This window comes from Heliangelus exortis, chromosome 18, assembly GCF_036169615.1.
Source record: "Heliangelus exortis chromosome 18, bHelExo1.hap1, whole genome shotgun sequence".
Lineage (NCBI taxonomy): Eukaryota > Metazoa > Chordata > Aves > Apodiformes > Trochilidae > Heliangelus > Heliangelus exortis.
The window spans coordinates 2,707,252-2,732,368 of NC_092439.1; the positions used below are offsets into that span (position 1 = coordinate 2,707,252).

The window sequence follows — 25,117 nt, forward strand, 5'->3', positions numbered from 1 at the left end:
TAAACAAACATGGGAAGAGAAGAGAAAGAAGGGGAGGAAGCAAAGCTGCACATAAGAAGCAAACCAGACATGGTGCACGTGAAAATGTGAAAAATGTATGTATTGGTGAGATCAGGAAAGACACATGGATTGTGTCTGTGTGTGTGAAATCTTGTGTCAGTTTCCACCACATCCAAGGTCAGACAATACATCCCAACAGGCTGCACAGATTTTAGTAGAGCTGAACTCAATGCATTTATTCATTTGAAATAAAAGTTAGATTACTGAATTGACACCTTCCATACAATCAGGCTGGTAAAAAACCTGGAATGTTGACACTTCCTCTGCATTCTGGTTTAGTAAATCTGCTTTTCCCACAGGAGCCAAAGCCAGTCCTGTCACCCATACCTGAGTACACAGAGCCCAGAGAGCACAAGCAGAGTCCAGGTGTAGCTTATAAAGTGTCTTTTCTATTTCCCACCTGTGATAATAAACAGATGTGCTGCTCAGCAACAAGGAGAGGTATTCTCAAGATATACTGTGGAAGTGAAAATGATGCTCAGCATGTTTTAAGCTATTTCTAATGAATAAACAATTTTATAGCATGTTCTGCTCATTTTGTACAGAGCAGTCTTACAGGATAGTGGACAATCACCACAGAAAAGAGACCATTCCCTAAAAATCCCTGTAACATTGCTTTATTTTCAGATCTGTTTGATTCAAATTTACAGCTGGTTGGGGCACACCATCAGCAACAGACAAATTGACTGGTTTTCCCAGAAGGCTAAAGCTGTAGAAGTATGTTACCTGAGCTGACTGAATGGAAGTAATTGTTAATTTGGATTTTCATCTGATCAACCTTTGGGGTACAGCTGGAATTAACTGGAATTTCTCTCAGATTTAGTATTTTAGAGATAAATTAACCTTAAAAATCTGCTCTTACTTACTTACTACCTCTTTGCACTTGGAAGCAGATGCAGAAAGTGGCAGAAGGCAGCCTTTCCCCTCTATGTAACATGTGAGATCCCTGAGGCACAACCCCAGAGCCATCCCTTTCCCTCCATCAGCCCTGGCCTGCAACTCCTCCACCTGGCTAAGAACCTGGAAAAAGCCTGGCTCCCCACCCTTACTTTGTGACTCAGGCTCATTTCTGTTTATGCTCTTTCGAGTTGAAGAATGATGATGACTGGTAGCTGTATAGATAAATAAAGTATATTAAGTCACAGGAAGTAAAAAGGGAAAACCATTAATTTATTTTTAGAAACCTGTTCTTGCCATTCATCCGAAAAAGAACATTCAAAAGTATGCAGCAAGATACAAGCATCTGGATGAGGTTTGCTGACCACATACCAACAACATTCAGATTACACACAGAGAACCATTTTCCTTCTTTGGACCAGTCTCAGACTCAGTGCCAGGAACACACAGAGGAATAATGCAGGAGTTTCCACAAGTGAGCCCCAGGAAAGGGTTTCACCACACATGCTACAGCTTTTTTGACACTGGTCTGCTGAGTCTTACCCTTTCAGTGGTCCTACAGGTGTTACCTTCCTTCAGATACAGCGTGGTACACCCTACACTGTCAGCCACACACCCTCCATCCATCAGCAGTGTCCACACCAGGCTAAGCAAAAATGAAATGGTCTCAAGGTCCAGGTAACTTCTCCACTGAAGCAGACTGTGCCAATGCTGAGCACAACCAAAAAGGTGACTTAAACCAGAGATGGATGCTCAGCTCCCAGGACCACAGCAGCAAATGCAGTACACCCACACAACCCTTCTTTTCCCTTCTTTTGCCAAAATCCTGCCCATCCATCAGGAAAAAAACCTTTCCAGGACAATAGCACCGCAACAAACCCTGATGAATTTCATGGCATTTGCATAAAAGCTTCCATCTTTTGGAGTCTGCAGAAGATTTCTTCTGGGCAATCATACCACAAGCATCAAGTCATACCATATTTTGCATTTTTTGCCTGCCAAAATCCAGGAAGAATTGCAAAGCATGTTCATTGCCATATCTTGTGGTACACTGTCAGCCAAGATGCTGGGGTACAGAGGATCAGACAGAAATGCACAACAGGGTTTTCTTTGGCTGTTAATGCTGCACTGGAACCATTCTGCCACTTTCCTTACCTTAAAGCAGTAAAACCTAAAACTTTGAGTGACACTTATCCCTGAAACTTACACCTGGGCTCTTGCTCCTCTTCTTTAGAAGAATTGTAAAATTGCAATATTATCATGATAAAAAGAAGAGCTTTAAAATGTATCAAGGGGACTCTACATTTATTAGTTTTAGTTTTACCTCTAGGATGCTGCTGAAGTCTCTGAAAACTTTTCTGATTCACTTTTTAAAAATGTGTCCTGCATCTGCCCTGGAAATGTAATTTAGTTGCCAGCTTTCCCTTTTTTTACTGACTAATCTAAAATGTGTTTCTTCCTAGGCAGTTTTTCTTCATGAACCTTATTTATCAACAAACAGATAAATCCCTCTTGCATATTCCAAGTTTGTTCTGCAAGCAGGACATCAGCTGACGTCAACAAAGATGTACAAGAGGCAACAAATATTTTCAACGTGTTTAGAAAATAATTTTTTCTCTCCTCTTATGAGTACAGACTCATCACATTTCTCCTTACACAGGATACAGATAGAGGGAGAGGTAAGACAGTGGGACTGGAAGCCAGGAATACACAGCTTGTAATCACTGATGTCATGACATGAGTTAAATAATTGATAAGATATGAAAGCCTTTCCATAACAGATTTCAGATTTTAAATCTCCCTTGGAGCACTTATAGCAATGGACAAAAAGTAATAGGTGTTTGTGTCAGTTTAAAAAAATACAGGTTGTTTTTCAGAGCTACAGTCTGAAAGGACATTTCAGTGATTATATATATTATTAATGCCATACTCACAGGAATAAGAATGTACATCCAGGGCCTAGCACAGATAGAGCTGCCAAGAATTAATCAGATATGCAGATAAGGTAAGCAGGCAAAGATATTAAAGGGGAAAGGCACTGGATCTAGTGTTACTACTATCTTTTTTATCAGTTCAAATCTGGAAATAGTTTCCATAATGGCTGGAAGGACAGACTGCCAGTAGAAGGTTCAAAGATGTGAACTGTGGGAGGCTGAAGAGGAGAGGCAACATAGGCATCTGGGCCAGGCACAGAGGAGAGGCTGCTCCAGGGACAAGATACTGGAAAAAACCAGCAAATTGGAATGGCAGAACCCACGGTGCAACACAAAGCAACAGAACAAAGGAGAAGCAAGGGTGTACACAGGGACAGGGGTCAGCTGTCTGCAGATGGAGGCTAAAGGATACAGGGAGGTTAGGGGGCAGGGAGGAGGGATGGCCCTCCCACCAGGCCGTAGTACTACGTTCAGAAATGGAATATGAGGGCTACAAATCAAAAGGCTAAAGCAAATAAATAAAAGTCTCTTTCCCTTGAGGGCATGTGGGTTAGCCTACGAAGCAGAAGTGGTGACTAATGCAGCCCAGCACGAGGAGCTTTGCTTCCTGCACGTTCAGAGCCTCCCAAGCAAGGCAGCCACTGTGGTTGTTTGGAAAAAGCTGAGATTTACCATAAATTACCTGGCAGTGCCAATAGAGACACCACTGTCTTTTTGCTCTTCAAAGTACCGGAAAAAAGTCTTGCAGTGCTGTTCACATTACTCTGGTACATTGCTCAGATCTAGCAGCTGGCACGAGATGACTTAGCACCACTGAAAATAACACCGTGGTAGGGTCCCAGCAGGGCACAGAGGCTGCCAACTCCTAAAAATTTGTCATTTGTAAAACCCCTCTTGGGGGTTGTACCTATGACAGAAGTGCAAGCCCAGCCATAATCTCAAGTTTGGCAGCAAACGTGGGTGAGGTCAGGAAGGTGAGGATTCCCATACTGGCACACACTCTCCCAAGATAAACTGCTTTCATAGCCTCTGAAAGTAAGCAGAATTATTCCATGATAGGCTTGTATAATAAAGCATGAGGATGTTTGTAGAAGAACTTTTTCACTGAAAGCACTTGCAAGAAATAAAGAAGTGGTGGCTTCTCCTGATGGAGCTCATCAATCTCATGGTTTACCTGTACAGGGACCCAACAACTCTACACAAAATGTTTGATAGCTTAAGCACTCCAAACTCCCCATCATCTTGCCAAAAGATAGTATCAAAGGGCTTTGGACAGCCCTCCCCTGAAGCCTGGTCAGTGCTTTTGGCTTGCAGAGATCTCCTCCCTCTGCAGCAATGAAGACACGGTGGAGAATTCAACCTTTTGATGGTCCAGTGCAAAGATTCACAAGTACCCTGAGAATACAGAACAGGATATTGAGCCCTAAGGCTCAGGAGATCTCTTTCCTAATAACTCGGCCATATATTTAACCCTTTGCTCTCAGCTTCTCCCTTCTTTGACTCCTGGAGGATTGTCTGATCAGGAATGTATCAGAGGGTGACTTGCTGAGGACCCAGCTATGTAAGATATCAACCATGACCAGCAAGTGCCCCACTAAAATAAACTTAGCATTCATCAGCCTTTTGCCCAGTAAAGTCCTGAAGTTTGTCATGCCTGTTACAGTCCCTTCCTTTCTTCCTTTTCCCCAAAGTGATCCTAATTTGAAGCGAGCATTATTTTCCAACCACAACATGTCCCCAAGCATTTCCTTTCCTGCAAAACTGCCAGACTCCAAAGGGTGTAATTAAAGCCAAAAGGGACATCTTTCCCTTCCTGGTGCCAATAAATACTGCTACTTCCCAAGCTTACTCTCCTGCCTTCTGTTTTGGCATGCAACTTTTACCCCATATTTCATGTCATACCCCCACACCCGCAGCGTGTGGCCACAGAGCTACACGTACCCCACCAGCACATCCAGCACATCTGACTCTGCAGTTCCCCATTTCCCACCAGTGCTCTGGATCAGCTCTCAGTGACTGACAAACTGCCCCACTACAGGCCAAGTCACACCTCCTGCAGGTATTTTATTTGGTGTGGTGGCCCAAGGCACAAACCTCACAGTCCAGCATGAAGTCAGAGCTGCAGCTTGGGCTGCGTGTGTGCTCATCCACAGAAATTAATAAGTTATTACTGCAAATTAAAATATTAAGTTCACGATGTGCACGACTGCAAGTTACAGAGCTGGAAAAGAAGTCCTAATTAAATCAATACAGTTATTAGTCCCTTGTCATCTCTGATTAATTATTAGCTTAATATGCTTCATCATTTTCACTGTTAATGGAAATAGCTGCAGTGCTACCATGGGAAGCAGGGTAATAGACAGTGAGAGCTATGGAGCTGTGCTGGAAAGTCCCAGCTCTGGACTCAATGTCTTCTAGAAAAAAAAGGGAAGCATTTTGTTTTCTTGAGTGTTGGTCTGACAAATTTAAGTCGGTGACAAAGAGCTCTTGCGGTTATCAAAGAGGTCAGGTGTTTGCTCAGGGGCTTTTGGTTGCTGAAATCTAAGGGTAAGGACTAGATTCTTAATCTTGTGCTGAGCACATGTCCTAGTGCCTCTAAGCCTTTCTCTGGAGTGACAGGATGTCACCATGGTCCATTCAGTAGACAACATGGCAATACTTTTCCTCAGAGCCTACCCCAATCCTGACCCTCATCCCATCTTCATTAAATGCCCTCATTACCCCAGAACACAAGGAAGGAATCAGCACAAAATGAGCTGCCAGCCATCAGCTGCCATGTCTGGGACCTCAGGGCACAGATGTAGCTGAGGACACCTGTCCTTCCATGCCACCAAAAGAGCCAAAAATAATGTACTGAGGTCATCTTTTTCCTCGCTAGCAAGAAGTAAAATAGTACTTTGGATGTAGGTAATAACTGAGAGTATTTACCCAGAACTAAGGGGAGTATAGGCTGCCTTTCCTTTTCCCATCTTCCATCATGCTCTCCACAACCCCAGCTTTTCCCCAACTCCTTGTAACAAGCAAGGAGGTTGTTTGGTTTTTTTATTATAATGAACACATAAAAACGTCAAGGATGGGTCCCCATGTCTCTCCAGCAATAATGCAAAAGTTACCAAGGAACAGGATAGGATTTGTACCCCAATACACAGATCCATTAGGCAGGAGTTTCATCTTATAAACAGTTCTTTCAAACGAGCTCTGTAGGGTAGGTTATCAATAAAAATACAAAGGTGCACCTCTGAGAACAAAACTGCTCCTTGATGAAGCTGCTACACAGTGCCCATGCTGCTAATGGGTGTTTCAGTAAATTAAATAAAGAATGTCACTGTGAAATATAATGTAAAGTTTCTCAAAGATAAAGGAGCCACCCAAACAATGTCTCAGGTCTCTCTCCCAACCACTGGGATTACCTCATGATAATCTGCCACCTCACCTGCTCCATGAGTAATGGTAGAGCTTTCTAGTGCTACTTTATCATGTAGTCCTCTTACTGGTATCTCTGGTAATGAACTATGATAACACTGCAGCTTCCCATGCTTTACTTGCTTTCCTATTCAGTTTTGAAAAGTTTGAGCTACTTCTTATTTTAATAAGTTGAGATGGGACATCAGAGGTACACAGAAACTCCATCCCCCAGTATTTAAATATAAAGCCCAGCTGGTTTTGTGTCAGACATTAAAGAAGTGGTTTTCTTTTCATTCTGAGCCCTCTGGCTAGCCTATGGTTTGATGAGCACACAGCATTTCTTTTAGAAACGGGTTAAACTCTAGTGAAATATTTGCCCATGGAGTGAGTAGACTCCAGGATAACGGTTTTCATGGGAATCCAAAAAGAAGGAGTAAAGAAAAGGGCTCCCCAGGCTATTCTTAGCTGCAAACAGTTAGATTTGGAATTTTGATTGTAAAGCATGGAATTTCTAAATGGTGCCATGCTAAATTTACTTCATTTGTATACAATTCAGCTGGATAATCAAGTGTGTTCCAGTATGGTCCTGGTTAGCATCTCAGTTCTGGTTTTATTGTCTCTAAACTGGTAGAAAAAATGCGTTCAGTAAATAGTTCTTGTAAAATCTGTGTTCCAATGGGTGTGTGTGAAGGTTTTATATACACAGAACGTGTGTGTGAAGATTTTATACAAAATGCATCTGTGGGTGCACATGGATGCACACAGACACTGAGCTGTGATTTATTTCTAGAGGGAAGCCAAGGAAATTCCCACCCCCTACCATTTAAACGATCTGCTCTTTGGCTCTAAACATTCTGTAATTTCTCAGCCAAGGAATGTATTTTCCCCTTCCAATATAGATAATTTATTTTGCTGCACACATTAGTTAATGATATAGAGATATATGATTTAGCCAGTTCTCTAAAAACTGCCAATCTGAGACAGACCCATTTCATTTTGGAAGAGCTTACTTATTATCATTTCTTGCTCAGCTTCCGCAGCACAGTGTGAATCAACAGCAATCATCAACTCAAGGATTTATCCCATCTACTTTATACTCCAGCAATTAAATTGGCTTCCCGGGGTTAGACAAGCTTTTAATTATTATATTAATGGAGATAAAGAGGACTTTGCACTATTTCATGTTTTCGGGGAGGGGGGGGTTGGGCATAGGCGGGAGACAGCTATTTTTTTTTTTTTTTCACTGATACTTTGCGGAGATTATTCCTGGGTTTTTAAAAATAGTGTATGAAACGCTAATAATACATCCCTTATCGGGGCAGTTGGGCGGGGGGGCCGAGACGAGCGGCCGCCCGCCGAGCCCGTGTCCCGGCCGGGCAGAAGCGCACCCCATCCCCGCACCTTTCCCGCCGCGGAAAGACTTACGCGGTCCCCAGGGCGCGGCGGCGGGCAGCCTGCGCAGGTGGATCTCATCCTTCTCCATCTCCTACCCGAGCCCTGCAGCCCAGCTGCCACTTGGTACCAAACTCAACTCCTTCCTCCTCCTTCACCTCCTCTTCTTCTTTCTCCTTCCTTCCTCCCGTTCTTCCCCCCCTCCCTTCTCTTTTTGCGGGGAGGGCGCGTTCATCCAGCGAGCGGCACCGCGCAGCGTCCCGCCGCCCCCCGGACAGACTTTAAATACGGGCGGCGGGCGGCGGCCCGGCCCGCCGGGAGCGCGGCCCTCGGCGGGGAGCCGGCCCTCCCCGGCACGCCTCCACCGCCGCTCCTCTCCCTCCCTGCCCGCCCGCCCGCCCCCGCGCAGGCTGCGCGGAGCTCCGCGCCTACCTGCGGCAGCGGCGCTGCCTTGACCTTGGGCGCCGGAGCCGGAGCGACAGCGGCAGCTGCTGCCGGGGAAAGGGGGAACGGAGGGGGGGGGAAGCGCGGCCGCGAAAGGTCAGCGCGCCCTGCGCACCCGCGGCCCCGCGGAGATGGGGGTGGGCACAGACGGACGGGATGCGCTGGAGCTGAGCCCCAGGCAGTGCCGGAAATTCAGGCGATTTCCCCGTTTCCCTACTCCCTTTCCTATATTTATTTTTTTAATGGATGTTAAAAGCTCCCGCACCTTTCCACGTTACAATAATAAAAGAAGGGGAAAAACCCCAAACTCGTCGAGGCCCCGGGTGGAGAACAGAGTCCGGTTCTGGGGTCCCCAGCATAAGAAGGACACGGAGCTGTTGGAGCGAGTCCAGAGGCAACAGAGATGATCCGAGCCATGGAGCTCTGGAGCCAGGCTGAGAGAGTTGGGGTTGTTCAGGCTGGAGAAAAGAAAGCTCCAGGGAGACCTTAGAGCACCTTCCAGTGCTCCAGGAAAGCTGGGGAGGGACTTTTGATGAGGGCATGGAGGGATGGGATGACAGGGAATGGTTTTACGCTAAAAGAAGGTAGATTTTGATGAGACACTAGGATGAAATTCTTTCCTAGGAAGATTGGTGAGACACTGGCACAGGTGGCCCTGAGAAGCTGTGGCTGCCCCATCCCTGGAGTGCTGCTCAGGGCTGGGTGGGGCTGGTGGGAGATGTCGCTGCCCATGCAGGGAATTGGAACCAGGGAATATTTCAAGTCCTTTCCAACCCAAATCGTTCTATGATCCCATGATTTGTGGCTGCCAGTGATAACTCTCCCTTCATCCAAGATACAGCCTGGAACTCTTCCCAGATCAGCTCCCCATCTTTCCCACTGCCCCAATATTCACCTCCACCCACACCAACACAGCCAGGACCCCATTTCCCAGGCATGTGACAGTTGGCTGCCTCCCTGCTCCAGGTCTGGTCCAGGAGGGATGCTCTGAAAACTGCAGTCCACACTCACAAACGTGAGCCCTCACAGAACACCACCAGGCTACTTTTTTCTTACTTTCTTTAGAAATATGAGGTGTAAATAGCCACCACTCGCTTTTTACACCTCTAGCTGGGTGGCCACGGGATTTGCACAGGATTTTGTAGAGGATTCCAGGCTTGTTCATCCGCAGGGAGTTCAACCTATCTCCTGTGCCCACAGGGATGCGTTGGTCTTCTCCAAACCTGCTGCCTGATCCCGTGCTGTGCTGCAGAAACCCACTTGCCATAACTGACACAGATTCATCTGCATTATTCCTTGCCTGGTTTCTCTTTTTTTAAATCATGGATGAGCACTTAACCCTCAAAAATGCAATGATGGAAGTGTGCAAGGGCTCTGCCAGAAGGAGCCAGGCTCAGCAGGCTTCCTGGCTTCTGGCATTCTCCTCTTGCTCCAAAACCAGGGTGCCCAGCACCATTAGGGGGCAAAAGGGGCCAGAGGGCTCCCTGCCACGTGACAGTGAGCAGACACTGCTTCTGCTTTGGTCCTCGTCCTAATTCCACTCTCAGCTCTCCTTTGTTACACAAAGCCAGCAGGTTATGGCTCAGATATCTCTGTGGGACTGTATTTTTCAAATTGAAAAAGCCATCTTTCCTCATTTGGTTGGAGACTTAACACAAGGGGTAGAAAACCCATTGAGATAAATATATATAGAAGGGAAATTATGTGTATGGACTTTTCCCTTGTGAAATATAATCCCTAGAGGTTGTAAAACCAAGGAGGGATGCTACATTTTGTATCTTTTTACTCCTTTAAAATTTTGTGGTTTTCTTGAGATTGTGTGGATTTTGATTATTTTTAAAAAATGCTCATTAATTAGTTTATTATTAACAGAAGAGCAGGTGAGTAGATGGTGCTGAACTGAAGCCTCACTTCCCAGCTTGCTTAACCAGAGATCAAAGGCACTTGGAAGTGTGCCCTTTTTTCTTTTGCCTAGAATGTATTTATTTTGGATGGAGCTTTGCAACAGAACCAAATGTGGCCACGAGACCAATGCATGTATTTGCTTTACAAATGTGAAACACCAAGAGATCTGGATATAATGCTGGATCCCAGTGTCCTATCTCAGAATGACCTCCCTGAGCAACTGCTCCCAACAGCCAGGGCAGAAACCCAGCCTGGACTTACATATGCCCAGGGCAAGCAGAGCAGCAGAGGGCTTCCTTTTCTCCAGGTAATTGACTACTAAAAGCCTAGCCAGAGGCAAGCCAGCTGATTGATAACATCATTTTGCAACAAGCTTTAGGAAGTTACAGTCTTACAAGCAGAATTTCAAAAATTAAGCTTGTATTCCAGCCCTATGCATAGAAAAAAAATTAAACCCAAGCTAACATTACTGCCTCATTTCAGGTGTTTAAGTGTTAATGGGCAATCACTTATTATAAATGGGCAATCCTGAAAATGACAATATATTAATTGCCTAGTATGATTTTAGAAGATTCTGGAGCTAACATGGCCCTGATTTGAGTGGAAATGGAAAAATCTCAGTCTGCTGTGGAAGCTGTGCTCCACCTGACAGTACTGAGAGGCAGCACAGATTTCCTTCCACTCACCTGGATGAGCTCTAGCACATTCCTTGGCTGCTTTGGAGAAGCATTCTAAGGAGCTAGAAAGGTAAAGGGAACATGCAGCTGGGCAGAGGCTGCCTGCCCTCCATCCCTCTGTACTGCTTCCACACACCATTTCATTTACCTGACAATATTCCCTGGGCTCCTTTCTGTGTGGACACACAGGCAGACACCAAGGGCTGGACCACTCTTGCACCTGAAGTGATGGAACTGAGCAGTGGGGCTGCTCAGACTCTGACTCTGCACAAGAGCAGAGGAAACATGATTTGTCTTTTCAAGTGCCCCATGAGCTAAAATAGGCTGTGGAGCTGATAGGAAGCAGAGACTCCAGCTACAGTTTTCTTCCTTAGCGTGTGATAAACCCAGTGTGCCACCTCAACACATCCTTGTGAGAAGAATGGTGAAGGGATGGAGAATCTACTGTCTGTGCAATAAAACAAAAAAATGCTTTCTTAACAACTAGGAAGGAGACAGTGCTGCTTGGCATCCACACCTGTAGTAAGTGCACTTGCAGGAAATATTTATAGTCTGCTCCTGCAGAATGTAATGTGTACCTTTATAACAATAATAATGCAGTTTCCAGCTCCTGTGATTTGGAGCCGAGCAGAGGCTCAGGGTGCTCATGCTCCAGAGAAATTCCTGTGTGTAACTCTGGCCCCACCATCCCAAATGGCAAAAGAAAGCAACCAGCCCCCCAAGCACTCCTCTGCCTCGCAGTTGCCCCTGAACTATTTTTATGAAGTCTTTTACACTTTTGAGGGGCACCCAGTGAAGGCAGGGATAGACTCCAGCTCTCTTTTTGGCTGGGGCATCCAGAGATAAGAGCCCATATCCCTGGCAGTCACCCGAAATGGCAGGAAGGCAATCACATGATGGTGAAACAAACCCTGGCTGTGACCAGGACAGCAACGTGTCCCCTGCCTCCCCGTCATCACCGCTGCCCACGACACAAAAGCCTTGGTTGTTGCTGATACATGGACAAAAACCCAAAAGTTTATGGATTTGTTGTATATGAGGTAGAGAGTCAAGTTCCAGGCAGCCCTAAAATCACAGGGAAGGAGGGTAGGATAATGAGGGAATAAGTCACAATGTAAAAACCAAGGCATAGCCAAGGAAATTAGCGGGTGGAAAGATTAAGGTAGTTGAGAAGAGGGTTTTTTTTTTCTACTTCACATGCTGAAACCACAGGATTATGATGTAAATTACTATATGTTAGTAAATACAACAAAATTATGGATGCAGAGCATGCATTACAAGTGAAGTCAGAAGCCCAGCTTTTTTTTAAAAAAAGGGATGAGAAGCATTTATGAAAAATAGGTCCAGTGGTGTCTACCATGCAAAGCAGCCTGGCTATAATTTTCAGCTCAGTAAGATCTTAAGCCTCTGGTTGTTGGGAAGGCATTTCTGGGGAAGGATGTTCTGTTTCTTAGCTCCTTCCCTTGGTACTTACCACTGACAGACATCGGGTCCTGGGCTAGATGGACCTCAGAATATATCAAGTGTTTTGTTTGTGTAACATTTAACATTTATATAGAACTCATATACCTAAAGCACAGAATATTTTATTTGTTATTAACTCATTTAGTCAAGCATAGCCCTGTGTTGGAATTACTGAGAAAAAAACTACTAAAAACATTTCATCAAAGCCCCAATCTCACAAGTGCATGTTTATATTAAATATTACTTCTGTGGAGTCTGCTTTTTTTTTTGTGATTTAACATTTTGCCAGAGCTGAATAGAAAAATGTTACTGTTTGTAAATAGTAATGTCTAGTATGCCAAATATATGCCCAAAGCTGAAGGCAGTTTAAAGACTGAATCAAACAATGTCTGTAGTGAAGAACATCCACTACTTCACAGGTCTTTGCCTGTGCCAATGGCAGAAGCAGGTTGGGGGTCACCCCACATTCCCTACATTAAGAATAAATATTTAGGATGACTGATTTTCACAAGTTTAGACAACGTAAGAGAAGCAAAAAAATCAAGTTCTGCCTAAGAGCAGAAAAAAAGTTAGAAGGCAACTCCCCTGCTTCCCTTTCTCATGTCCCCACTAAATACTTTCATTAGTTCCTGCTGGCCACTGGGGATACCCGTGAAATTTCCAAGTGTCATTCTACAGAAGTTAGAGGAACCTCCCACTTCTTCCCTCTGCAATTTGCAGCTGGGAGTGACACCACCCCAGAGCCCAGCCAGGACTTTGAAATGAAATTAGAAGATGCTGTAAACTGTGTTCAGAGAGAAGATTTGACTCAGCCCCTGTGAGTCACAGTCGGTCTCTGATTCTCCCCTCGCTGCTGATGGAAGGAAATGATGGGTGGGGGACTGAAACTGAGCCCATTTTTGGGTTTTTTAACCCTCTGTCTCTGGAGCCAGGCCCCTTCTCTATCCCAAAGCAGATTCAACTGGACCCAAAATTACTGCTGATCCGAGTTTTCCTGACTCATTTTTATGAGATTGCCAGCATCATTTTCAAGCTTCTGTAGGAATCTGGTGCTATGCTTAAAATTAACCTTGGATTTATTTTTCCAGGTCTCAATCTCTTCTTGCTACAGGGCAAGTCCATCATTCCATGGCCATTTGTATTAGACCTGAAAGTGTATATTCCCTGCTCTTTGACCTATGGGGCTAACAGCAGCTATTAGTTACCTTCTTGAACTGAAGCTCCAGGTAACCAGAACAGGAAAAATAAAAACAGTTTTTGTGTATCTTTTTCTTTTTTTTTTTTTTTTCTGATGTACAATCCAAGGCAAAAATCTGCCCACAATTCTGTGTGCAAACTCCAGCTGCATGCTCTGACCTGCCTCTGCTCTATCTTTGTTCTTAAGCAATGAAGTTTAAAAAAAGAAAAAAAAAAATAAAATTGCTGAACAGAAACGACTCTTACAGAGTTATTGCTGTTTGATTCATAGAGAGGAAAAAAAGCTGAAGTATTTATCTACCTGCAACTCAACTTGCCTTTGCATTTATAGCAGCCAGCATCTCCCTCAACACTACACTTAGCCTAGGTGTTCACTTGTAAATTGTTTTTTGAACCTGAAATTGTTGCACCACTTATAAAGGAAGCAGCAATTCTGTACTTTCATATATTCAGTTAAAACTGCTGGGAAAATGTCTTTGCTTAGCTTTGGTGGTTTCTGGGTTGTTTGGTTTTTTTTTTTTGTTTTTTTTTTTACTGGATATTTAATCTGCTTGAACATCCACAATTTATCTCCAAGGTGTTTGTGGTTTAAACATGTGACTCATTAATTCAGTCGGGAAGTCTGTGAAGACTCCCTGGAAACAAGGGAACAATGAACTGAGAATCCAGCCCAGGCCTGTGAGTCAGCAGCAAGTTCAGAGGACTTCACCAATATTTTCCAAATCATAAATATGCAAGGATCTGCATGAGAAAATTTGAGGATGAGAACCTGGTTAAAAAAAAAAAAAAACCCAATAAACAGTTGTGTTCAATTTTCCATGCTTAAAACTTTTGTGTTTCTGCAGGACAGTTGCTGAGAGAACTACACAAAATTTTTAAGAAGTGTTTTAAGAAGTGTAATTATCTATCTGGAAAAGGATGTGCAGATCTTAGATCTTCACTTGCAAGAGATAAATGCTGGTTTAGCAATCAAGTATGGTTCTTCCTCATGTACTTTGAATATCAAATGGATCCAAGAGAGAATATAGACTTTTTTTTTACATTATGCTTTGAATCTATATAAATAAAATAATGCAGAGGAAATTGGTTCCTGCTCAGATTGAACACCACATATTTTCCAGCAATGTATCTGTGAATATAACTGGCTTGTCTATATCCAGCTGGGTAATGAGGAGCAACAAAGCCATCTCAGATGTTACTGTACATGAATGCACCACTTACAGCACACAGCACACGTTGGTATCTTAAAAGCAAGTGGGCCACGTTGGTGGTTCTGCAGCCCAGGTCTCTGTTTTCTTCAAAGCATCATTGGGGTAAACTGAGGTGGGAAATCAGGCAAGACAAGAAGAGGTGACAAAAGCAAGGTGATGGAAAAGCCTGTCACTGTGGGCTAAGCTGAGTGACCAGAGGAGAGAGCTGGACAAGAAGGGATAATAATGTTTGATTAAAAAAAATTGGAAGCTCATGGAGTCTTATTCACTGTGACTCAGCCAAGGTAGAACTTCAATTTTCTGTTGCTGTGTGTCAGGGGAGGTGTGACATCCAGGCCATTTCCTTGGCTTTATTGTCACCTTCTCCACCTTATCTTAATAAATCTCCTAAATTGCACCACTTGGGAGTTAATTTGTCATTTGAGATTTTTTTTATTTTTTATTTCACCCTTGAGCCTGTCAAAGAGACATCCATCTACAAGGAAGGGTGTTTCACTACTGCTTTTGTCAGGACTGCAGTCCAAGAGGTTAAGGAGTTTTCTTTCAGAAGAGCCCAGATCACAGTGGCCTCTTGTTGACCACAGGTGAAAACTGGATTTGAGGGGTTTAAGGAACTTCTGTGTGTATTGTTCATGTAGATTCAGGAGATATATTCACACTAATTTCTGGTGATTCGTATTTTTCTCCAAACAAGCTCTTGAACATTCCCTTTCCAAACATAGGACCTTCAACAGCTCTTAAAATTCATTGGATTCTTGCATTGTGCTGGGATGTTTTCCACCCATCCAACCAGTGTCTGGTCACTGTTCTTCTGAGAACTTGATGGCATAGTCTGGTTGTTCCTTGAAGTTCCTGGGTTGCTGGCATCCTTCATCCTGTGCTTCTGAATTGCAACAGATGTGATGGATGCAATTTCTGCCATTAGCAAGGACCACAGCAAAATATATGCATGGCAAGAAGCCCACTGACCCCAAATCCATCTGTGTTCACTCTGGGACTAAAAACCCTGTTGGTTTTTTTATTCCCATTTTGTGTTAAAGGAAGAAATCTGGTCGTTAATTACCACACACTTCTTTTTTTTTTTTTTTTTTTTTTTCTTTGATCTATTTTATCACCTCTTCCAAAGATAAATTAGAACCAAGAGACATACTCAGTAATTTAATCTTAACAGCTGATTGAAATCCTAGAGGAAGATGCCAACACATATCCTGAAGATGAGGATATCAACAGCTATGAAGTGATGTGCTCAGCATGAGGTCTGAAAGGGGATCAGTGACACAGCAAGAGGTTTTCCAGTGGCTTTTTATGCTTCAGCTCCTTTTTCACAAGTATAAACTGCACACACAACCCACACACCTTAAAATAGTGGTACCTGGAAACAAGTCCTCAAATACCTATCAGCATCAGATAATAAAGAGCATTAATTAGTTATGGATTAGTTATTGATTGTATGCATGGGAGCAATCCACCTAAACACAATAAAGAGAAATCTTAATGTTCTTTTTTAATATTTGTTTAAAGACCTTAAAAATATACTTCTTAAAAACTTTTAAAGGCCTTGAATTTTTCTATGGTTTTGTTACTAATTGGAAATATGTGAAAACAGGCCTGAAAAATCAGAAACTACAAATCTGTTTTAAGTTATTTAAAAAGCTTGTAAAAATCTTCTTCTCCTCTACCCTGATTTTCATACCTTTATCAGGTATGAAATTTAAGATTTAAGATCCCCACGAATCACTGACACAATTGATCTTTATCAGGTTCTTTTAAACACAAGGGGGCACCAACAAGCTAGTGGAGCAAGAGAGAAACTTTCACAGACGGTAAATCAAAGAAAAAACCTGTTACAACTCGATAGTCTGCTCAAGTGAGACGAATTTTGAGAATAAAGGAAAGCAGTGCAATGCTTTATCATTCTGTCAACTGAAATGACTGGGAAAGTAATCCCTGGCATGTGTATATTATGCTGCCTCATTTCTTTTACTAGTTAGAACCTGGATCATTTCCAACTGCAGATGGTTCTCTCAGAAGGTAGAATCCTGTTGCCTTGGTTTTAAAAGGAGGAAACCCAGCTTCTAAGTCGAAAAATATCAAATACACTCCAAAATGTAAAGTTGAGACAAAGAACCATTAGCCTGTTTTTAATATCAGGGATGTTTGTGTTGCTCAAATTCCCAGTCCCTTTTCAATTTCTTTGTATTTCCATGATGGAGCGAAGTAAAAGGAAATTTTGGAATATAAATTATGGAAGTTCTTACTGTAGCATGATCCCATCTATTGAAATATGGGCATCAGCACATAAAAACAAGTGGAATTTCTCCCAGACAGGGTGAGCAGAAGACCCATCACCAGGTAAATCCTGAGAGCAGAGCTGTGTGAAGGGCAACCTAGATCTGCCTGCTCACCTTTCTAACTGCTGAATGTCTCCTGTGCTTTTCCAATCCCATTCCAAGATCCTGTGTCACACTGTAAGGACACATTTGTGAAAGATCAGTTGCTATTCATTTCCCCCCTGTTGCCCATGCAAGGTAGATGAATTCAAAGGAACTTTATGATTTTGTGCAATGAATGACAGCAAGTTACTTTTGGAACTTCAGTGAATGGTCTTGACAGAGTATTTTTCTTTCTAACTTCTCCATTTCTTTCTTCTTTGCCTTCAGACACTGCAGATTTCCTCCCCAGGGGTTTCCTGCTTCCTTAGGTGCACTCTTATTCTTCCTGGATTTTTTATGTTCTTCTAATTCTTGGTACTTATCTGTCTAGCCCTTCCATCTTCCAAGCCTAAACAAACATTGGTAGAACTGGTTTTAAAAGGAATTAACACTTTCCAGGTGAATGTGAGGTCTCAAAGGAGACTCCCCTAAGTGAGAGCTCATTGAGATGGGACCCTTCAGTCAGCAGGTAACAAGCACCAGGAGAAAACATGGGGTTTTTGCAAGTGCTGAACTGTTGTCACTCATCTAAAATCACATCTGAGCCATGCACAGTTCTGTAAAGAGTTAAAATGGGTTAGCAGTGTGGTCATACCATACCCAGGACAATCATACCATTCATATGATGATGATCCAAGTAAGAAAGTTTTAAGCTTCTATTATTTCTGCTTGGGAAAATGGTTCTGCAATGACACAGATCTCACCGTTCAGATTTCCTGATAATTTATCATGTTTGGACCTGCACAGAATTGCTTTTCCCATTCCCTATGTTCATATAGGTTATGAACTGTCTGTTCAGTTTTTATATTCAGCTGTGTACCACATTTAGGAAGGATTATTGGTTGATTTCAGAGCATGAAGCCTGTAGGTATAATCTCTAGTATCAATATATCTGTCCCAGAATAAAGTTATGCAGAAAGAAAGGCAAAAGGCCTCTAAGGAGGTTGGAGAGAAGAGGAGTAGGGCACTGCTGGATTAGAAATTCTTCATTAATTGCATGCAAGTATAACCTTGAGTGCTGTGTAATCACAGCTGTTAAGTTTCTTAGTCCAGGTACTCTCCCATTTGTGGATGTGAAAATATAATTGCTTGTAGGGATATCAAAATATTGTCCCAAATATTATTTCCCCAAGTATTAATGGTTTTGCTTGCAGTATGCCACAAGCCTCCAGTTGTGTTGGATACAGGCAATGGTGTGTGTGTGTGTGCTAGGAGCAGTGTTAATTCCTGCATGTGGAAAACTTCATTTCACTTGTGTTGAACTGCACAGCATCACTTCAAGCAGAATTATTCTGTCTGATGCTGCTGGGACATGCAACAGTCATCTCATTCACTACCAATGCCATCTGAGCATCATCACCTGATGCTTTGGTTCAGGGCTTCAATAATCAATATTCCCTGACATCCTCATGTTTTGTCTGTGTATCATGGGTCATTATTCTGACAGTTGTTTTCATGTTTACCTCCTCTTTTTCACTTGAATAAATACATTTGATTCTTTTTGCCTTCCTTTATTCCATGCTCTTTCCCTCTTTTATCTACAGCTATTTCACACACATCCCCCAGACTTTTGGGATGCCTTTGGTAGATGCCTTACATTAAACATGACTGCAGCATCCATCTCTGCAGTGTATCCAAACAATATCCAATGCAACTGACAACACCAGGGCAGCTGGCCAAGGACACCAGAGCAAGCTCTATCATTGCAAAAACTGTCCCAGGATTTTAACAGTCACATAAAACATCTGGTTCTCATCTGTGCCTGGTACTTAATATATCGTCCTCAGACACACGAACCAACCCTTTGGGGATTTGGATCCATTGTTTTTAGGGAAACAAGGTAGCCCATACAGGATAAAGAAATTATACAGTGGTTATGATTCCACATGAATAAATTTTGATGGTGACACTGGCTTAATTCATCCCTTTGGCTGCACATGCTGACCCTTTTATGGCTCCCCTGCACTACGGCTCTGCAGGCGTATGAGAAACTACTCAGGTAATTCAGCTGGAGTGTGGAGGGAAGAAAAAAAAAAGTTTTGTTATGTTTTTGGTTGAGTCACTTCCTCAAACCATTTCACAACGTGACAGCACACATTCTGGTGATGGTCCAGAGCAGGAGGCAGCTCTGGGAGGAGACAGAGCTAAGGGCTACTTATAACATCCTAAATAACCATGCTGCTGAATGTGGCACTAAAGCCTGAATTGGAATCAGTCCTACAAGAGTTAGAAAATGCCCCACTGTGAATGCTGAAACTTCTGACATTCTGGATGGCAACTCTGATAAAATTTAATTTTAGGCAGCCATGCAAACTTCCTGAACTTTATTTCATTCACTATGTCAACTATGGCAGATAATGTTTCAATCAACCTGAAGTGTTCTTTCCAAACCACAGAGCTTTCCTGCAGACAGGAAACTCTCTTATTAACTAACCAAGTGGAAATAAAGTCAAATGATGGATACAACCTGGTTTTCTTGCTGTTACATTTAAAATTCCACCCAAGACAACTGAAAAAAATTGAAAGAGGCTCTTGAAACGATGAAGATAATGCAGGCAAAGCAAAGAACCTTAACCTTTCCAAACCCAAAACTTCAAACTCAAAAGCAAAGCTCTTTCTTATTTGTGCTGTGCAGGTTTGCTGCAGGTTTCCCCTTTGTTTTGCATATTGAATTTGTATTGATGACAAAAGGAACTCTGATCTGCAAAGCTGAATGAGCTCTAGAGCTGTCGTTTGAAAGAAATCCACATTTCCTGAATGCATTTGGTATCTGCAAAACTCAAGAGCAGTTTAAGATCTCATGTGGACCAGATAATAAAATTCATTAGGGAATCAGAAAAAGGAAACTAACCTGAATACAGAAATGCACTGAGCACACCCATACATTCCCTCCTCTCCACTTTCTACCCTCTGTATTTGGCACCAGGAGTCCATTTCCAGTGGCAATAGTTGCCCCTTTTTCAAGTAGCTGTTTCAGTAGCACAACATGCTAGGAACAAAATGAATAAGTAGTAAGAAAGTGCTCCTTGTCTTAAAAGAGCCTGGCTGTGAGAAAAAGGAGGTACTGGTGGTGGTTTCAGCATTCTGAGAGCGTGGAGCTCTGCTGTTACTGAACATCAAACACTGATAAGAAAAACCTGAGCTGGCAGAGCTGTAGCAGCATCACCTTCAGCATTGCAAGGCTTTAAAAATTCTAATACTTTTTGTGGGTTTTGTCAGGATTGTGATTTTTGCCAGGATTGAGGAAGACACCCTTTCATCCTAAATGCCTTCCTTGTCCTTGTTTCTGGGGAGTGAAAACCCACGGACTTCAATTTTCTGTTCAGAACATAATGCAAACTGGTAGCAGGGAATAAAATCCTGGGGATGTATTTCATCTGCTTCAGCCTGGATCTGATGCCAAGAAAACCTCCAGCAAGATGAAGGGGTAATCAACACCAGATAGGACTGGCATCACAACCAGGAAAGCCCAAGATAGCTCAGTTAAATAGCTACTGGACTTGCAGGGTAAGAAAAACATAGGAAAGAAAAATGCTTAATGGGGACTACATGGTATGAATCTGTCTCCTTTCCCTCGTGTAATTCAAAGCATCTCTGATTAAGTCAATAAATTTACAGAAGTAGTAAATGTTTGGTCATTAAAGGACTTCAGGATGATGTCAGACAATATGATGTTAAAGTGTTGATAAGAGGCTAAAGCAGTAGTTTGAGAATCATCTGCTGTAGGGCTTAAGTATTCACACATCTTACATGAGCTTCCATTTTATAATTAGCCAAGTGTTACTGTGCCAGTTGTATATTTAGAAATACTGCCAGATTCAATGCAGCTCCAACTTTATCTGTGTAATAAATATTGACATGTTTGTCTTAGAAAATGATCTCTTTTACTTGGGCATCTTTAATCAGTTCCAGTTTCTGTCACCCTCTGGACCTGACTTTTGCCTCTTTACTCTTTCTGAACTGTGTGTACAATAACTGCAGAAATGCCAGAATTTGGGCAATATGTTGTTCAGCTCTGAAGCTTTGCTAAAGTGTCTTAAAACCTGAGAAATAGAGAGTTTTATAAATCCACCAGGGAATTGTAGCCAGTTGGTTTTGGGGGTTTTTCTTGTTGGTTTTTTTTTTTTTTTAAGTCGAAGAAACTTGGAAATGGGCAGGAAAAGTTTAAATGTGTTTTCTTTAACAGTTTGAAACATCGTATTTCATGGTGCTATTATAAACAGTGAAATGCCCTATTGCCTTATTTGGGTAAAAAAGCAGCCAAGCTATATGCAGTGGGTATTCTGCCTTAAAGACCTTTCATTACAACAGTTATTAATTACAGTGCCTGAGAGCTGCCATGCCACATTGGTGCTACTGAGCTGAGAAGCCAAATACTGAAAGTTTCTGTTTGAAGGTTCAGTTCATAACCCCTCTGTTTGGATTAAGAGCAGAATGTTTGTGTGAATTTTTTTGCAAAAAGTTGAGCTTCCAATGTTTAATGGAAGTGGTATTATAACACAGGCCATGTCTCCAAAGTCATCTGAAAATGAACAGCAAAACAGTTTCAAATGCAAACATACATTTCATAAACTTTGGTCTATTTGACTTTTTTTTTTTTTTTTTTTTTTTAATGAGGGGATGACTTTAGCAGCTGACAAAGTAGAAATTAGACAGTATTATAGTATTATGTCCAACAGGCATTCCATCCTGGGGGGGTTTTTAAGCTTCAGAACCAAGATTTCTATTTGTCTCAGGTTACACAATGCTCAGTGGCTGGAAGTCCAGTCTGTGTTAAGAATTTTCACATTGCTCTGCATCTCATTTTCCAGGTTAGTTATCTGTTGCAATCTGTGCCTAAAGATAGATGTTGTGTTTAAAAGCTTTGTCCTGGTCTACAGTGTTCAGACATGAATCACCACAGAACTTCCCACCATGTTAATGGCATTTATTCAAGAGGAAGAAGCTGAACTCACAAGGCACAAGTCAATGCTTGCCCATGTGTTGGGTGGCAAACCTGGTTTCTAGAGATGTTAAGTTACCAAAAAGTGTAATTATCTGTACAGGAACATGTATATCATAAATGTTTCAAATGTAAAAAAAAACAGTTGAGGAAGATTGAGGAGAGAGATTTTACCCCAGGAGACTTTGCTCATCCAAGATGAGTGTTTGAGATGCTACAAAAATCCACCTTGATGAGAGTCACTGAGGTTTGGCAGCACCAAATGAGGGGATCTTCCTCTACAAATGCATTGTGGAAGGAGAAAGTTCCCCATCTTCTGATCCGTGCACGAAGAGATCTTACTTTGGTTACAGTGACAAAGTTGAATGTTTTTAGCTTGCTTTAATTGTTCTTCCCTACCTGCAGGCGTGAGGAAACATGTCTGGAACACACCTGCCTAGTAATATAAATCTGAACTCTGAACTCTTGCCTAAGTGCAAGCACTGAAGAGTGGTTTGATTTAATTTCAAAAAGATTTCTCAGTTTTGCTTTTGAAAATAATGGTTATTGAAATGTAATTATTTGGTGTGGTAGTATCAAGTACTGGAGTGAATCCCATCCCTTCTGAATTCTAACACAAGATACAGTAGGAATATTTGGATTCAGGTGCAAGCCTTAAGTGTAGAAGCATTTTCCCTTAGGATTTGTGCCCATTTCATTATCAGATTCAATCCAAATTGCCTACCCAAGGTCCTTGCAATCTCTAGCTTGCTCATGGGGGCATGGATCAGAACACATCATTTATGGAGCAGCTCAGTGGCCCATTTCCCCTCACTCAGCCCAGAGCTGGCAAGGCAGTTCTCTCTTGTCCCTACTTAGTCCTCAAAGAAGGCAAAAATCAGTACCTAATCCTGTGCTCTGAGTGTCTGGAAAAGTGTCAGCTTCTTGTTGTGTGTGTGTGTGGAATGACTCTTTATTAGCAGCAGATTTTACCACTCGTTGTTACTGCCAAATCTGAACAACCACTAAAACTTAAATATTGAGCTACACTCTGTCCATACAATGCACATAATCAGCAGAATGGTCTATTATATATGTGAGTACACTTCACATTAACAGAGTTCCAGGTGTTAATGGGATTAAGAAAATCACTGAAGGCAGTGATAGGCAAACTGGCAGCTCTGTTGTTTTTGATGAGGATGTGCAATTAGAAATGAATCCAGGCACATCCTTAGATCTCAGACTGAGGTTGAAAGGGTCTACAGAGAAAGGAAAAAAAGCCCCTGTGAACAATCAGCCCAATGCAACGTCAGCTGCTACAGCAATGTAGCTGAGTGAGGAAAATGACAATGGAAATTCAATGGAGTGAATAAAAACTTCTTGACACAAACCTAAAGTGCCCCAAAACTCAGCAATATATATTGAGAAATAAGTTCACAAACTGGGGCTGTTTTCCAAGATCATATTTACTCAGCACCTGTCACTAAGTCTCCTTATGCAAAACACAAGTCTCATGAAATAGAAACGTAACCAGGTTAAGCAAATAGCTCTTTCCTTCTCTTGATTTGGATAATTTATATGGCCAGCAAGATGGTTTTAAATTTCTAACAGCAGCTGTTTCAGAATTCACACAGAAGGGAGCAGCTGAATGGAAATGTTATCAAGTGAGCAGCTAACAAACCCAATTCTGAGGGAGTTTTGTCAGCAGTGTTTCTGGCTTCTGAGAATCTGAAGGGTCCTGTTTCTGGGATGTAGAGTCACAGCAGGGGAGCTGCTGAAAATAAAACCTAATTTCAGAATAAATATAAATCCTATCTAGTTTAGAAGAACTCGTCATAGGGTAAGAGTTTCCCACAGGCTTGAAAACAGTTAAGGAAATGGTCCTTCTAAGGACACTTCCGTTCTGGAGGAATCCCCCTTCAAAACTTCAACATGTTTATTACAGAGTCACTATCTCCAGCTGCCAAAGAGAGTCCTATGAGAAAATGACTACCCTGACATTTCCTTCTGAGGTCTCTTCTTTCTCATTTTGCTTCTGGAGAGCTTTTGCCTGGGAGTCTGAGTCAGTGGGATCAGTACATCACAGACTCTGATCTAGTATATAGGGCTACATCTTCCCAGGGGGAGGAGACTGTACAGTGGAATATGTTTTATAATATATATGTTTTATAATATATACCCATGCTGAGCAACATGCATATTAAGGCACACAGAGCTATGGATGCAAATCAGACTCATTTCAACATCCAAGACATGTTCCCTGCACTTTGGCAGACTCTGTAATTTCCTTTGGAAATCATCAGGAGCTGGGATGACATGAAAAGCTTTGCTCTCTATGTAGAATTGCACCCTCTTTGTAGAGAGCTCCACCACACCAGGGCAAGACTTCTTGCATCACTCTCCCCAAAGATGTTCTTGCATCTTATTCACAGCAGCTGAGATGCAGGAATTGCTCTTGAGAGCCCCAGAGAAATTGTAAAGTCAATGCAAGCTGTAGGCTTGACAAACCAATTGTAAGACCTTTAGTCAAGAGCATTAAAATAGTGCTTACTTGTTTTCACCAGCTCTATCAACATGAGAAATGCTGTGCTTTAGAAACACCCAGGCTGCAGGAAACAGTGCACATGAGGGACTTGCACTGCAATATGATTGGGCCTAAATCTGAATAATTTGATTAATATAAAGTAGTTCTATTTTGAATGAAATTGTGAGAAACCTGGCCTTTTTTGTATACAGACTATTCAAGATTCTTATGCTTGTTTCAAAGTGCCTTTTCATGGGAGTTTCCATGTCTTGATTCTCAAAGGAATCCTAAAAGTACTGCAAAAGTTGCAGGAAAAGGAGAGCAGGGTAGTACTCAGAGGACCCAGTTTCTGTTATTCACGTAATGTGTGACCTTTGGTAGCTCTCTGTTCCTGTATCTTTCTCTGTTCTTGGTCTTCTTAGACTGTACCTTCTCAGAAATCACTAATCACTTTTGTATTTTGTACTTTTGTACTAATCACTAATCTACTTTTGTATTTTGCTCTCAGAATTTCACACAGGTCAGGTTTTCACTTCACATCAATTACAGATAAAATTACAAATCTGAATTCCTTACTCAAGTTAAAATACTGGTGTTGTCAGAACTGGTGCCCAGCTATGGATTCCTGTAGTTAATCCTTGTTTGGTTGTAAAG

The 25,117-nt window shown here is 42.2% G+C and overlaps 1 protein-coding gene across 3 annotated transcripts in view; it reads right to left on the minus strand.

Annotated features, from left to right (window-relative positions):
• ANO1 (anoctamin 1) overlaps nt 1-8,014 on the minus strand; it is a 75,011-nt gene extending 66,997 nt beyond the window's left edge. For all 3 annotated transcript variants that reach the window (XM_071762496.1, XM_071762495.1, XM_071762494.1), the window contains exon 1: nt 7,722-8,014. In XM_071762496.1, coding sequence (XP_071618597.1) covers nt 7,722-7,779 — 58 coding nt within the window. In that variant the 5' untranslated portion in view covers nt 7,780-8,014. The remainder of the gene's footprint in view (nt 1-7,721) is intronic.
• Between the last annotated feature and the right edge of the window lie 17,103 nt (nt 8,015-25,117).